This window comes from Equus quagga, chromosome 1, assembly GCF_021613505.1.
Source record: "Equus quagga isolate Etosha38 chromosome 1, UCLA_HA_Equagga_1.0, whole genome shotgun sequence".
NCBI lineage: Eukaryota > Metazoa > Chordata > Mammalia > Perissodactyla > Equidae > Equus > Equus quagga.
In genome coordinates this window covers 14,283,052-14,298,711 of record NC_060267.1, presented here as the reverse complement: position 1 = coordinate 14,298,711, position 15,660 = coordinate 14,283,052, and the positions used below count along the sequence as shown (strand labels likewise).

Below are 15,660 nucleotides of genomic sequence, written 5' to 3'. Positions count from 1 at the left end.
TGCCTCAGCGTGGCTTGATGAGCAGTGCCATGTCTGCGCCCAGGATTCGAACCAACGAAACACTGGGCCGCCTGCAGCAGAGCACGCGAACTTAACCACTCAGACATGGGGCCAGCCCCAAAAACTCCCTGTCTTTTTGTTTCCACCTGGCTATGCAAATTAGACTTGGTCTACACTCTGTGCTCTCTCTCCTATCGCTGGCCATAGAATTGGAATAAAATCAACCTGTGTTTCCTCGTCATATCTGGTATGATTTTTTTCTTTAACACTCATGGTTATGCTTTCCCTCAAATCCCTCTCTTCTGGTCTTTGCTGTCTTGTGATTTGTTAGTCAACCAAATAATACATTACTACAAATGTGTGCGTGGGTATGCGTGTTCTCTCTCCCACTCTACTAAAATTTTCTTGGAGGAAAACTTGTCTAAGATGCTGTGTACCACATACAGCCCGGTAGAGCACTGTGGGTGCCCAAGACCTGTTTGTTGACAAAACATTTTCCATCCAACACAAATAATGACCGTTAATTCTCTTTTAAAAATGCCGAGGTTTAAAAATATTTTTATTTGTATTGTTTTCTGCCAGCAGAAAATACTGTGAACTTTTTTGCAGTGGCCAAGAGGAGGGATCCTGAATTCCACTCATCTCTTTTCCTAGGAAGATACAAAATTTGGGATAGAGGGAGAAGCTGATTTTTAAGGGCGAGGCTCGAAGTGGATCTCCTCAGATGAGGCCTCAAGAAGACAAACAGGACTGTGGTATTGGGAAGGACTTCCTGGAATTTAACTGGGGGCACATATAGGGCTCTGCGGAGGCTCAGAGGGAGTCCCCCTGCAGATTGCACCAAGGTTTCAGAGCCTGACAGTGGGATTTCTCCTTCCTCACCTAGCTTGAGCCCTTTGAGAGTATTCCAGTAGCAACCCTTGTTCCTCAAACTTGATTATCCTTAAATTCTCTAACTGCTCTAGGCAGTGACAAAGTTTGGGAGAAAATTAACTCTTTTTCCAGTTCACCACTGTCCATATCATGTGTTTCAATACCCACATAGTAGAGAAACCAATGTGCAGAGAAATGAAGGGACATGCCTAGGGTCTTTCTCTGTGTGTGCAGTTTACACAGCGTCAGATGTCAATTCCAAGTCTCTCAGGCTGGTCTTCCTTCCAGTGTACCATGCTGCCTTTCTCCCGCTGAGTTCAGCAGTTTGTAGGGCCAGGGAGCAGGAGCTGGATGTTGGAGGCTGTACAACCTCCTTTAAGAAGAGGTGGGAATTAGGCTCTTCTGTGAAGCCACTGCTGTCAGAGCATGTGCTGTGGTGGTGGCGGAGGAAGCCTGTGATGGGAATTAAAAAGAAACATATCATGCATTTTTGAGGCAACTTTGGGTACTGGTATTGGTAGAAACTTTCACACTCCACCTATGGAAATGTTTATAATAAAGTTATTAGCAACAGCAGCAACATCAAAGAGTCATGTCACTTAGACTTTCTTTTCTTCTCACCATAAAGTGAGATTTCTGAGTTTACCTCTTATTTTTTTATGCTTATAAAAAAATTAAAAATAAAAAACTTTTATCCTTATTCTTTTATATAGATTGCTGAGCACTGCTGGAGAAAGTTACAAAGCCATTGCCATCCATGTTCTGTATCTTGAACTGAGCCTTAACATTGCTCACCTATTCAAATGTTAACACGTTTCTCTTAATAAATATTTCTCTTGTGCTTTCTCTATAGTGGAAATCACAGGTATTTACTACCTTCCTCAAATTCCCTGCCTCACACTTCTTAGTGGTGACCCAATAGGAAAAAGAGAGAGACCAATAGGCAGAGATTTCTTGACTTCCCTCTTCAGGTGAGCAATGGAACTATGTTCACACCTGTCCTTTTTCCTTTCCTCTAATGTCAAAGATCTGTACCTTTAGCTCATGGCTAAACCCTCCAAGAGTGCTTGGGATCTCAACTCATTCCAATTCTTCAGAGACCTCAGATCATCGCTCTCCCTCCTCTCCTGACCCATGGCCTCTCTCACCCAATGATTCATCCTTCAGCAAATACACATGCTGAAATGTTCCCCATGCTAGAAAAAAACTAAACAAAACACTCCTTAGAGTCTCTTGACCTCTTTACCCACTTTATTTGCATAATTTCCTATTCACTTTTCATATTAATATTTTAAAGCCCCGTCACACAAGTAAAAATACTCTTACCAAGGTTTCTAATCATTATCTAGTTGCAAATCCAATGGTATCTTTGCCTAGTCCTTCCTACTGGATATTTTGTGACGTGTTCCTGAAGACTACACTCTCCTTCTTAAAACAAACTTCACTTGGCTTCTATTTGAAACTTTCTTTTTCTAATCAATATGGCTACTCCTTTATGGACATCTTTTGTTTGATCAATCCTTAAGTATTAATGTTTCTCAGGGTTCCTTTTTCACTCCAAATTCTGACTCTGCATACTTTCCCTAGCTGAATTATTATTTCTCATGCCTTCACCCAGTATAAGTGAGCATTGAATTCTAAAGAACTCTATCCTCAAATTCATACATGCAGCTGCCTTATGGACTTCTCCATTTTAGTGTTTCAGAAGTACTTTATATCCAAATCTGAACTCATCAAATTGTTCTAAACTTGAAATAGACAAACAAGATTACCAGATACCCTTTCAGTACAGTGTTAATCTTGAGTTCCTATTTACGGGGCTGTTTTATTAGTCTGTAGGGGCAGATATTACCTTATAAATTTATGTTGGGTAGAGGTGCAAATAATTTCTTTCCAGTGTAACCAATAATCCCAGAGATTAGAGTTTATGGTGTTGGATATTAACCAGTTTTGCAGCTACCTCAGCAATCTGTTAGGTTGTCAATATGTAACTAGCTTCTTAAATACTCTTTGGACGTGTTCAAACACAGTACTGGTATCTCATGATTAATGAGTTGAATAAAATCTTTGAACATGTTTATCTTACATTTGTGTAAGTCATTATTTTGCCTTTTTGAAAATTATACTTTAAAATATTTGCCTTCCAACTTGTTAGTTCTACTGTATTTTGTTCTTAACAAAAGGACATTAATATTCACTTTGTCATCCAAGAAGAAACCTCAAAATTTCTCTGTTTCTTGTTTTTCCTTATTCCTACCTCCCCAACACAAGTCTGACTGGTCTTAGGCTGAGCCATTGTGCATATTAAATATCTTAAAATTCCACCCTTCTTTCCTTCCATCCCTAGTAACCTCATCTTGTTTCTGGTCATCATGTTTCTCCTCAGTCTTAAATGATTTTCCTTACTCCACTGGCTCTCTGTTCCAACCATCTCCCATACGTCTGCCAGAATGATCTTTCTAAAAGATAAATCTAATTATATCACTTCCTTTGTAAATTTTTAAGTGGCTCCTTATCTTCCTAGACTAAATCAAAACACTTAAAATAGCATAGAAGACTTTGTTTCAAAATCTGCTATCTATTTATCTTTCCTTAATTTTTTTTTGTTAAGAAAGATTAGCCCTGAGCTAACATCCGCTGCCAATCCTCCTCTTTTTGCTGAGGAAGATTAGCTCTGAGCTAATGTCTGTGCCCATCTTTCTCTACTTTATGTGTGGGACGCCTGCTGCAGCATGGCTTGATAAGCGGTGCGCAGGTCCACGCCCAGTATCTGAACTGGCGAACCCCAGGCTGCTGAAGTGGAGCAGGTGAACTAAACCACTATGCCACAGGGTTGTCTCCTCCTTTTCTTAATTTTGGTCTTCTCCCATGTATCCCCTTTCTCCCATTAGCACGAGGTATAGTTTCTGAAGACAGTGTGACATTTCATTCCTCTCTGTCTTTGAACGTGTTTTTGCCTCTCCCTAGGATATCAATGTCCGGCTTCTTCTTCTACTTCCCCTCACTACCCTTCCCTTGTTCAACTTTTACTCATCTGTCCAGATTCACCTGGATATGTCGTCCTCTGGGAAGTTCATCTTTCTATATCCCTGTGGCATTTCTTGAATTAAATCAAAATAACTGTTGATTTTCCTGTCATGTCTTTCACTAAACTATGAACTCCAACTATCTTGTGAGTGTTCCAGCTTACTCTGTATAATATTCCTCTTGCCAGTGAGTTTATGAGAAGGAAGCAAAATCCAGCGGTGACAAAGGTAGGGAGGGTATTGGTGCTTAGCTCAAAGGGTTAGGCACACAGTCCGTGAAGGTCAGATCCAAGTACAGGTAGTGAGGCTTGCTCTGGTCCACACCTTCAGCCTGAACTCCTGCACATTCATGGCAGAGTGTTCCGATGAAAAGGACACTGGTTTGGGAGTCAGGAGACCTGAGTTCTAGTTCTGACTCTGATATTAACTACGTAATCACATGATCTTGTTAAGTCACTTTTCTTCTCATGTAGTTTATATGATAATAAGACTTATGCGAGATGATATCTCTGAAAGTGCTCTACAATCACTAGAGGCTCTTTCTACCTGAAGGGCTGGGTAAGGTACTGTGGACGCACCTGGGCCTCTGCTCAGCACATCTCTAGGAGCAATGCTTACATTGCAGTCTGCATGAATGTTGACACCTGAAGCTGTGTGGCTTGACAGCCTTGGATATAGCCTTGGTAATCCATCAGAACATTTGAAATGTATAACTTAGAAAATGGGCAATATGCAATGCCAGTGGAGATTATCCTTCTGCCTTCCACAGCTCTAGAGAAGAATGAGGCAGTGAGATAACGGGAAGGCCAAGGAAGAGAAAAGAATATACCGAGAGGTGTAACAACAAATATAAATTGATGCTTAATTTTCCCTATCATGAAAGAAACTTCTCCCTACGCTTCCCCTTTCTTATATCATGTTCTTTAGAAAACTTGCAAGTTCTTTGTCTCTTTGAAAGGTATGAAAATCTTTTTTAAAGCCTAAATAAACCTCTTGCCACCGTTATGACACAGAAATGTCTTTCTCAAGGATATGGAAATCATTGTTTTGAAATGTAATCATCAAGGACCATAGCGCCCCTATTTCCCAGTGTCCATGGGAGGGTAGGAGTCTAACTTACGTGCCTGGCTCCAACTTGAAGAACTACTTTCTGTCATAAAGATATGAGAAGTTTTATTATTCATTTGGATACAGGAAATTAGCTAACACAGTTGGTCACCCCAGTTACAAGGCAAATCTAGGATGAACTATGTGTGACAAATGGTGCTGTCAAGTCCTCTTCCTTGAGGGCTAGTTATTGTTTATTCTGACAACATGTATGTAATGGGTCGTATCTGCTCGGCTATATATGAGGGCGAGAGTTCCTTCTGTCTTTGCAATCTCTTTAGTGGGTTGTCTGTGATGCACGTCATATTCTGGTTTAATCCTTATTCTAAAAAATAAAACTGTTTTCTACCTTTTATACCTTTCTGGAGAGATTTTCTGGGGTGGTAGAAGATTTTCTTTTTAATTATATTTCCCTAACAGATGCAAAACAACCTTGGTAAGAATTGTAAATGAGGCAGAAAAATAATTGTCACATTCTCATGTTGTCCCCTCTCCCCTTTCATATCTCTCCCTACACTTCCTATCTGATAGTCCCTCTTCAGAATTTATTTTGGTATAAAAATAACTGTGCCCAGTGTCATCATCTACAAAATGTGGAACAACAAAATAACATATATCACAGGATTAAATAATATAATTCCCATAAGGTGCCAAGGATAGCATCTGACATATAGTAAGTGCTATACAGTCGGCTCTCCAGAGGTTCTGTGCTGTGGATGGAAAGGACTACCATGGCCCTATCTGTACTGAATAGACACAGACTTTTTTTCTTGTTATTATTCCCTAAACAATATGACAGCTACTTACATAGCATTTACATTGTATTAGGTATTAAGTAATCAAGAAATGATTTAAAGTATATGCAAAGATGCATGTAGGTTATATGCAAATACTATACCATTTTATATACGGAACTTGAGCATTCCCGGATTTTGGTATCTTCAAGGGCTCCTGAAAACAACCCCCCATGGATACTGAGGGATGACTATATATATTTGTTATTGTTAATATTATCAGATGGGAAAATCTAACATCAAAGAGCAAGTGTGTAGCTACCTGGCTCACGTGGGTGCCACCAAGTACAAACAGATAGTTTTGAGTTACATGCCCAACATTTGGGATTATCTCAGACTAGTTTCCTTCCTTATTCTGTCTTCTGCACCAGCCTCCCTACCTCATCCCTCCTGTCTCTTGTCTCTTCTCCCACTGTCACCAGCAGAGTTGACCATAAAATGAAACCTCCCACCTCCAGATATGATCACTTCACAAAGAGAATATATATTGGCCTGTGCTACTTCAGACCTGGTAAAATAAACAAACAACCATGGAAAATAAAAACCTCCTCCTTGGTCCTACCTCTTATAAATGTGGTGAAGGCCAAATGGTTTAAATTTCAGTAATAGGGCACCAATAGAAAGGGCTGTGAATATGAAATTCTTGAGCGTGGTGCAAATTGTGAGGAATGATGAGGGTCATTCTTTCTCAGCAACTTGGAGGAAGATGAAGATTTCTTCTCTGGCAGAGATTAAATGAGAGAGTAGACAGGAAGAAAGCTGATAGCTGGGGATCAGATCCTCTTTTAACAGAAAAGATGCCCTTGTGCTAATTACAGAAAGGAACTCATCTTCTGTAGATGAAAAAAAGAGAAATCCCTCTTAGAAGATGAAGACCCTTGAGATTTTAGATGGGGACCTCAAAAGAGCTGGATTGCACCCCTCTTTGTCTTTTCAGGTGAATGTCTCTGTGCAGTGTGAGGGCTATACAGCTGGGGGCAGTGGCCGGCTGGGTGCTGCTACCACTTCCCACCCATGCTCGAACCCCTCCTCTGCCTGATAACAAGAAGTAGATTAACACCTGGGACTTGATAAAGAGAGCCTGGGAGAGAATTAGTCTCCAGGAGATAATTACAGACCCTGGAAGAGACGGAATGGGGTTGGTTCTCAGTACATCTGAGGAACTGCCTCACTCAGCTCTGCCTTTGATGGTGGCAAGTGAATTTCTTCCTTCCATATTTATCACACAATCTTTAATCTTGGCAGTCCTGAGCTGCTTTCATAGGTATTTCCTCCTTCCTGTGATCTCGTAAAGGAGGACAGAGGTGGATGGAGAGAGAGAGTTCATAGCCTTGTGGAAGATGATTAAACAGATACATTTTTGTTGTTGCTAGTGCTGTCAAGTGGATTCTGACTCCCAGCCACCCTGTGTACAGCAAAGCAGAACCCTGCCCAGTCTTTTTGTGCCATCCTCTCACCTTCCGGCACTATATAGGCAGTGTTCTGCTGCTACTTACAAACGCAGAGAACATTGGAAAGATTCAGGAAGCACTGTGGCCCTCCGCCTCAGCCAAAGACGCGTCTGTGAAGCAGAGTTCTCTCAGTCTGCTAGGGAATCAGAGAAGGGAAATCTACAAATGCATTTCCTCCTTTACCTGAGAGACTAAGTACATGTAATTTCTAAAGTTACTATGTTTCATTGAATCCCATAAGGCGTCTTTTGTAAGACTCATAATTATTTTATATTCTGCTAAAAAGGCAAAAAAAAAAAGAGGACAATTAAATTGGCTGACAGTGCCAATTGTAAGACCCATTCTATTTTAGAGTTATTAAAATGTGGAAAAATGAATGCCTTAGAATAAGTGAAATAGAGCATTTCTGACCACAATCTCTCCTGCTGTAAGGAAATCCCATCGCCCTGGCAGAAAATGGAATCCAGTTACTTATTTGAAATACATAACTCCTAGTAATACTTTCTCCTTGGCAATCCAATTATAATCTTTCTGTTTACTGACACTTAGTCAAAGATGGGACAGGTTTGTGAGAGGAACCGGGGTCCTGGGTGTTTCACGGATTGCCCAGAAAGGTATAACCGTATAGATCCTGCACACAGCCCGCTTTGCTGGGCATCTTGGCATTTTCTTGTGAGAAGCTGACATCTGCTGGACACATAACACTCTAGCAAAGCTTTGTATTTTAGAGTAAATTAAATTCTTGGCAGGGAAACCTAGCTATGGAGCATATACTCCACATTTTCTATTTAAATTTGGTAAGTTCAGCGGTTATTTTCCTTTTCAAGTGTTGCATGCTGTGGCTGAGACTGCATGAGCTTTAGAATTCAAGCTCACATTCAGTGCATCTTTAATATGTGAGGATAAAGCCCTTCAATTAAACCAGTTGTTCTTAACCTTCTTGGTGCACCAGAATCATTGTCTTTGACACACTGTTCATAAAGATGGCCACAACAACCCTCCCATCCCACATGCTTTTTTACAATGTGACTTTGCCACTCCTATTAAAAAGTAGAGTCTGTTTTCCTTCCCTTTGAATCTAAGTTGGCCTTGCGAGTTGATTTGACCAATACCATGTGATAGAGGGGACATTGTGCAACTTGCAATGTATCCTTAAAAGGAGGCGCTGCAACTTCAGTTCTTGCTGAACTTCCATAGAAGCAAGACGAGTTAGATCACTGAAGAATGGCACCCCACCTGGAGAGAGTGCCTGGCTGACAGTTAGCACCAAGGTTCCAGACATGTGGGTGAGCCCGTTTTTTGACCTTCTAGTTCAGCCCAGCCACCTAGCCAAAGCAACTGCATAAGTGAACTCAGGTGAGACAAGCAGAAGAACATCCCAATAAATCCACAAAATGGCGAGAAATAACAATTTTTCCTTTAAGCCACTACATTTTGGGTGGCTTTGGTTTACTATGCAGCAGTAGGAAACTGTTGCACTAGGACAGCTTCAAAAGAAGAATAAATAATAAGGCCAAGTCCAAACCCAAGAGATTTGCATTTAATTCTATTGGGTGGAGCCTTGTAAATAGCAACTTTTTAAAAAGCTTATGGGACTGAAAGTCACTGGTCTAATTATTTTATGCCCATGAATACCTTTTCTAAAATCAGCAGCAGCAGCAATATCACTGTTCTTATTCCAATGTTACATTACCTTCACACACTCCCTATAAAATTTTGAAATGTTATATAAATGCCTAGTCCACATATACATGTGATATATATATACAAATTATTATTATTCTCCTATTTCATAGGACAAAACTAAAGTTAAGTGATTCCTGCAAGATCATTGAACTAGTATGGGGTAGGTCATTTGGCTATTTCCTAAACTTTTTCAGCTACTTATAACATATTGCTGCCATGTGATATTTCTCTCTTTTGTGAGTGACTAACGGGATACATACAGTCTAGGTACCTGGAAATGAAGGTAATGGGTAAGAGAGAAAGAAGTGTAATTAGGGCCCTAAAACTACAGAGAATTAGAATTAAAAGAGTTAGAATCCTAAAGATCTTTATGATTCGGGACAAGTAACACTGAAATTTTGGCGTATTAACCAAAAAAGCTGTCGGGCTAGGAAGTGCCATAATAGTACTAAGGCATCGAAAATGGAGGGAACTCTAAGCTAGATTCAGTTACTTAATTCAAGAAAGATTTCAGGTCCTACTGTCTTGGAAAAATCATTACCCCTGATGCCATGCTCTCTGTGGTCCTAGGGGATAGGTGGTAAAAATACAGGAGACTAATTTCTACTTAGTTTAAATGATAAATCTTTAGCCAAAATGTTCAAAGGTATAAAGGATACCTCTAAAAGAGTTAATACTCAAAACATACCTCTAGAGGAAAGAAATTTCACCTTTATAGCAATAATTTCCATGTGAGACTCATTGTCTTCTTTGAAGAGGGGGAAGAGAGCCATGTGCCTCAGACCCTGGCTGCCGAGAGGAACTCAGAGCCTACAGGAGCATAGCTGTGAGATACACTGAAGAGTCTTCCGTAAGTCCCAGGATGTGAGCTGATTAGAAAGAAGCTGAAGGCAGGTGCTGGGATACAGATCTCCATAGCTGGTCCTCACCTGTTACAAAACTTCTGCAGAGTCTCAGGCCCCGTGCAGAGCTAGTCAGCCAGAAACTCTGGGAGGTGGGGCCCAGGCATCCATATTTTAACAAGCCCTCCAGGTGACTCTGATGCTGTAGTCTGAGAACCACTGATATAGAGAAGTATTTATTCAGCCATAATAGAATCATCTGAGGAGCTTAAAAACAAAAAATCAGCTACTGGTTTCTATGCCATACCAATTAATCAGAATCACAGGATGTGGGATCCTTCATCGTAGGTATTTTAAAAAATCTTCCCAGGTGATTACAGTGTGCAGCTAAGTTTGAGAACCACTGCCTGTGTGTGTGTGTATGTGTGTGTGTGTGTGTGTGAGAGAGAGAGAGAGAGAGAGAGAGAGAGAGAGAGATGGAGAGAACCCACTTACTTCCTGAGTCTTTGCCAGAAAAAGTCTGGTAGATGTGGGGGTGTCTGGGTCCACTGGGCCAACAGCTCTCCTCCTTTTCACTGTTGCTTTGCACCTGTAACCAAGATCCCAGCAGAACTCAGTCAGGGCCAGTGAGGGGAAGGTGTGGGATGGCCGGCTGCTGTAGGGGGAAGAGGCCGATTGTCCTTGGGAGACCTAGCCTCTTCTCTTGTGGTGGGAAGCCAGTAGAGAGGAAGGCAGGAACTGAGATGCAGCTCTACATTCAAAGAGAAGTCACACACACACACACACACACACACACACACACACACACACGATAATGCAAATCACCACAGCTTCTCTTTGTGGCAAGGATTGGAGAGCTTTTCCAAGAGACCCCGGCACTTGATGGCAGTACTGTCTATAGGCCCAGGCAAGAGGATTTTACGGTCCATGAGATGAAGGCTTGGTGGACCTAGAGGATGTACCCATCTGGCTCCTGCACTACCCCTTTCAGACCATGCTCTGGTTACCAAGAATCCCCAAATGTGCTGCTCGAATGGCCCCAAGCCTGCTTCAGGGAACTGCACTGACTTTGCCTGGCGTCAGTTCTCTCAAGGGCTGACCTCTCCACTACTGTCTGCACCCCCAAGCCTGAGTGATGACCAATAGATGGCTATTTGTGTGGATAGGGGTGTGTGGCATTTGGATATGCAGGTTAGGGTGTTCACACACGCGTGTGCAAGTCTCTTATGGTGCAGGCAGGACAGGTCTAGGCATGGGAGGAGAAGGGGACGGGCCAGGGGCTGGAGAGTGGCTCTGCTCACGCTGCTACGTTCTAGCGCAGAAGTCTTCAGAGTCTGAGAATTCTAGATTTGAACCCAGACTTCCAGGTTCTTATGGGTACACGTTTGTCAAGGGAGAAGAGAACATATTTCATTTAATAGTGTTTAGCTTACTGTATAACTGGCCTCTATTTGTACTCTTGGGTGGACCCCACAAATGATAGGGGCAGGTGTGCTTGATGAGAAACTTCAGTGAAATCAGATCAGATGAGGAATTAGAAAAGCAGTTCTGGGCTCTCTTAAGAAACTGGGCTTCTCTTCTTCTGAGTTAACCTACTACCAAAGGTTTCTGAATGTAACTGAAGAAGTGGTATATCTGGTGAGGACAGGGAGCCTGGATTCCCTTTACCCAAGGCAAGAATCTACCACCTTTCTCTACCAGCCCCTCCCTCACCTCCAACCCACTCACCTCCTCTGAGTCAAAAGTGTCCCGCAGTTGCTGGGTTAGAGATTGGTGCAGTTCTGGTCTCTCTTGACTCTGCTTCCATTTCCGCTGGATGGCGGACAGGTCTAAAGACTTAGCCTTCCTGCCCATGGAATTCTTCTGAAACAGGCTCTTTCTTGCTCTGCTCTTCCTTTTCCAGAAAGTCTCATCGTTGGCTGAATGGGCTTCCTTATTGGTGGCCTGTAGACCCCACAGCTCTCTCTTTACCTGTGCAGAGTCTGTGCTCCACTGTAGATCTGCTCTGGCTAGAGAATGTGTGCAACAAGGTGCCTTGGGGTTAAAATCCAGAGTTCGTGATGATGCTTGCACTATGGACATCCCCTGCTGTCCATCCTCTTTAGGGCAGAGGACACATGGACAGGAGGAAGTGGGCAGCTTTGTACCCTTGATGGGGGGCACAGGATCTTCCTGTGAGCCTGGCCCAAACCCAGGGTCTTGCTGGAGGACCAGCTTCTCTCCTCTCACTCTGTCCATCACTTCCCACACCACTTGGTCCAAACTATTCCTTTTGGGAGTATTAGGGGGTGGTGAGAGCCGATCTCGGGGGCATGTATACAGGCACATTTTGGAAATGGCTTTCCGGAGGCGCTCTCTGGGTGAATGAGGTTCAGCTTCTGGAGCCAGAATCCTGATGGATGGCACATCAGTTGGGTTGCAATTCCAGAACATGTGGGATGGTGTGAACTTTTGGACAGGTGTCTTAGACACATAGGAATAGAGACAGAAGAAGGCATCGGCAGTGACAGCCAGTGTTTGCACCTGCTTGAACCTGCCTGGGCACAAGGGTTGAAAATGGTGAGTCTGGGGAGTCATCAGCAAATTATCTCTTGTATCTCTCCCCTCAATAGCCTTCCTAAAGCTCAAAATTTAGAAAAAAGTTGCCACTTTCCCCACTAGTGTTTCTCCCATTTAGATTTCTGACATGTAGGATCCCCTTCTTGACTTCTTGACTCCCCATCCCAAATAGATATTTTCCTTTAGCCCAAAAATGAATTCTATATGGGATGAGAAACTTTTCTATATCTTGATTTGGTGTATCCTTTCTGCTGTCAGTATATTCTAAATGATAGCCTCTATCACTGTGTTTACTTTAGATGAAAAACATGACAAAAAAGGGCAAAACCAACATTATTTTCTTAGACAGTAACAAAAGGGTTATAGAAGGCTTCTCTATAGCAACAAACTTGAGGGTTATTAACTACTATGCAATGGACTAGGGTAGAGAAATTTAAATGGACTATATCATTTCTACTAGACCTTGCTTCCCAGAGTGTGGTCACTAGCCCAGTAATATGGGTATTGCTTGGGGACTTGTTATAAATGCAAAATCTCAGACTGTACCTCAAGAATTTTAACAGTATCCTTTGGTAATTCATATGCACATCTGTCGTTGAAAAGCACCATGTATCTATTAAACTGTAAGCTTCCTAAAGGCAAGAATCACGTTCCTGTGGTGAGGCTGTGATTCTTCCAGAATTTAACACCTAATTATGTACCTGGCACGTAAAAGGAATTCAATAAATCATCCTCTAACTTTAGTATGCATGGGAATCATCTAAGGTGCTTGTGAAAATACTCCCGCTGAAAAGCTTTGTCTCAGCATGTGGAGCTCAGGAGCGTGGTTATATCAAGCTTTTAAGTTGAATCTGATGCAAAGAATCTGAAACAAAGCTGTCAGAAACACTATCATCTTGGGGGTGTAGCAGAATATAATTTGAAATATGTTCTAACATATAGAATCAAATAGAGTCTTTTATCCTTCATCCAGGTGGAGAAGCCCTCTCATGTCTTCCCTTAGAATGGAATCGGCATGACTTAAATCCTTGTTTCCCTGGATGTGGTCTAAGGATTACACATAAGAATCATCTGTGTGCTTGTTTAAAATAGACATTCCTGAACCTCCTCCACTCTGGAGGAAAAGCCTACAAATGTGAATGTTTTATAAACTCCCTGGGCAATTTAACATATTTAACTTTGAGAACCACTGCCCTAAATGGAAATGATTTTAATGTAGTGGCTACAAATGGGGAACATTCTATAATTCCAATTGAGAAATAGAAGTTGGAGATAACATTTAAATAGGTTGTTCTGATTTGATTCAGCTAAAAGAGAGAAGGCCTAAGAAAGCCATAGTAATATGAGGTCTCTTGAAGACTGTTTCTTTAAGCGAGAGGAGCAGATGTTAAAGTTCTCCATCTTCACTGAAGACAGCCTAAGAAGAAGAGACAAAGGGTCGAGCGAACCTGACCAAGAGGAAGTAGGATTTGGAGCATTGATCCCTGTTAATGTCTGGAGGCTGGGGGAGAAGTAGAACCCAGATCTGTGGTAACACTCACTGGCCAGCATGAGGCAAGGGTCCTCCATCTCAATCCTCCGCACCTGGGCCTTCAGGAAGAGCTGGAAATCAATGCCTTTTGCCTGAGAGGGGGTGGTGAAAAATCGGGAAGGAATCCTAGATGTGTCCTTGTGGTCCTCTTGGCCAAAGCCCAAACTGAAGAGGACATCTTCTGCATCTTCTTGCACCTTGTCCAGAATCTCAGAGATGCTGCAAAGAGGGAGTTTGGGTAAATGGGGTAATCCAGAGTATCTAATCAAAGTGTCAGGAAACTTAGATATCTTTCTGGCCATTTCTCTACCTTCCATGTGGCTTTGAGAAAAGCTTTCACTTTGCTGAACCTAAATTCTCTGTCTGAAACATGAGAATTACAATCCAGCTCTGGCTTAAAAACTGAATACAATTCTATCAATGGATAGATAGAATGAATCCAATGAACAATGGATTCCAAATGAATGAAAGTTTACTATGGAGGGATTTGAAAAATCAAAAGCAGTTATAGATGCAAAGAGATCTTGTGGTTGTGTTATTAGCCAGTCAGTTTCCACTCACACAAACTATGATGTAGCTGGCTTTGCAGCTTACTACCCAGCTTGCCCCAGTGGTTGTGTGGGACAACTAAGCAATGAGTGTGTAAGGAACATAAAACTCATTTTATTCTTACCCTGAGGGTGAAAATTAATCAATATAGGTATTTTCAAAAACTGATTTTGAGAAGTAAGCCCCTTGATAGCACTATTTTCGGGACAGAAGCTCTGCATTACAGAAGATCAAGCTGTCTCTCAGAATGGTACCAACATGTATCTGCATCCAAATCTGTGTACTACCCAGCTGGGTGACACTAGAGCTCAGTGGCTACGCTTCCAAACAACAGTGGGGATCGGGGGGCTGTGGATTAGTATTTGAGACTTTGAATAATCACTGTCACTCTCAGAAAGGATGCTGGGCTTTTTGATCCAAATAGGTACCATCTTGTTTAATTAATAGGTGGATAATTGGAATTCCTGGATCTACTCTTGTGCTTGCCTCCTACATGCTGGTTTTATCTCTATGGTCCTAAGTCTGCTTACCTGAATTATGGGCATAAGACTGGATCATTGGTACTCCACTATGGCTTCACATTAGAATCATCTTGAGGGGCTTTAAAAAATATGGATATCTGAGTCTCATCTCTAGAGATTCTGGCTTAATTGAACTGGGGTGTGGCCAGGGCTAAAGCTCAGTGATTACAAATCACTAAAGATAGTTACATGGGTAATAAATCTGAGAACAAGGTCTCAAATTCAAACTTTGACTCCAATTTCCAGACACTTTTGATTATACCACACTAGTTTTCATCACTTTTCGTCTTGTTTTAAAGTTATTTGTGTGTATATTTTGTTCATCCTATTGGATTGTTGAGCTCCTTGTCTGGTTGTCTTTTTCAAATTCCATGCGGTCATTGCTTGGCCTGCATTAGGGGATACAAAATTGCCTGGATGACTCAATGTTTTATTGCTTCAATGAACAAATCAACTAACCAATATGTTTATTGATTATTTATTGAGTCCTTATTGTAACTCCAGGAACAGTGATGGTACCAATACTACACTTCGTGGGGTACAAGGTTTAGTGGCAGAAACACCTATATTTCACACATATTTTACACATAGAATACAGCTCTGAGCAGTAGATTCCTCTGCATCCTTGAAGCATAAGTAAGGTCATACTTCTAAAATATGTGACTACATAAAAGCTCCAGAAAGAAATCCCAGAAAAAATGGGCAATGGATCTCAGTTCCA

General features: G+C 41.7%; 1 protein-coding gene across 1 annotated transcript in view; it reads right to left on the bottom strand.

Moving 5' to 3' along the window:
- Positions 1 to 546: 546 nt before the first annotated feature.
- The window catches only part of TESPA1 (thymocyte expressed, positive selection associated 1), a 34,550-nt gene continuing 19,436 nt past the window's right edge, over positions 547 to 15,660 (bottom strand). The window contains exons 8-11 of the mRNA XM_046678477.1: positions 13,880 to 14,088; positions 11,508 to 12,316; positions 10,275 to 10,368; positions 547 to 1,326 (exon numbers count right to left, since the gene is read on the bottom strand). Of these exons, the coding sequence (XP_046534433.1) occupies positions 1,109 to 1,326; positions 10,275 to 10,368; positions 11,508 to 12,316; positions 13,880 to 14,088 (1,330 nt within the window). The 3' untranslated portion in view covers positions 547 to 1,108. The remainder of the gene's footprint in view (positions 1,327 to 10,274; positions 10,369 to 11,507; positions 12,317 to 13,879; positions 14,089 to 15,660) is intronic.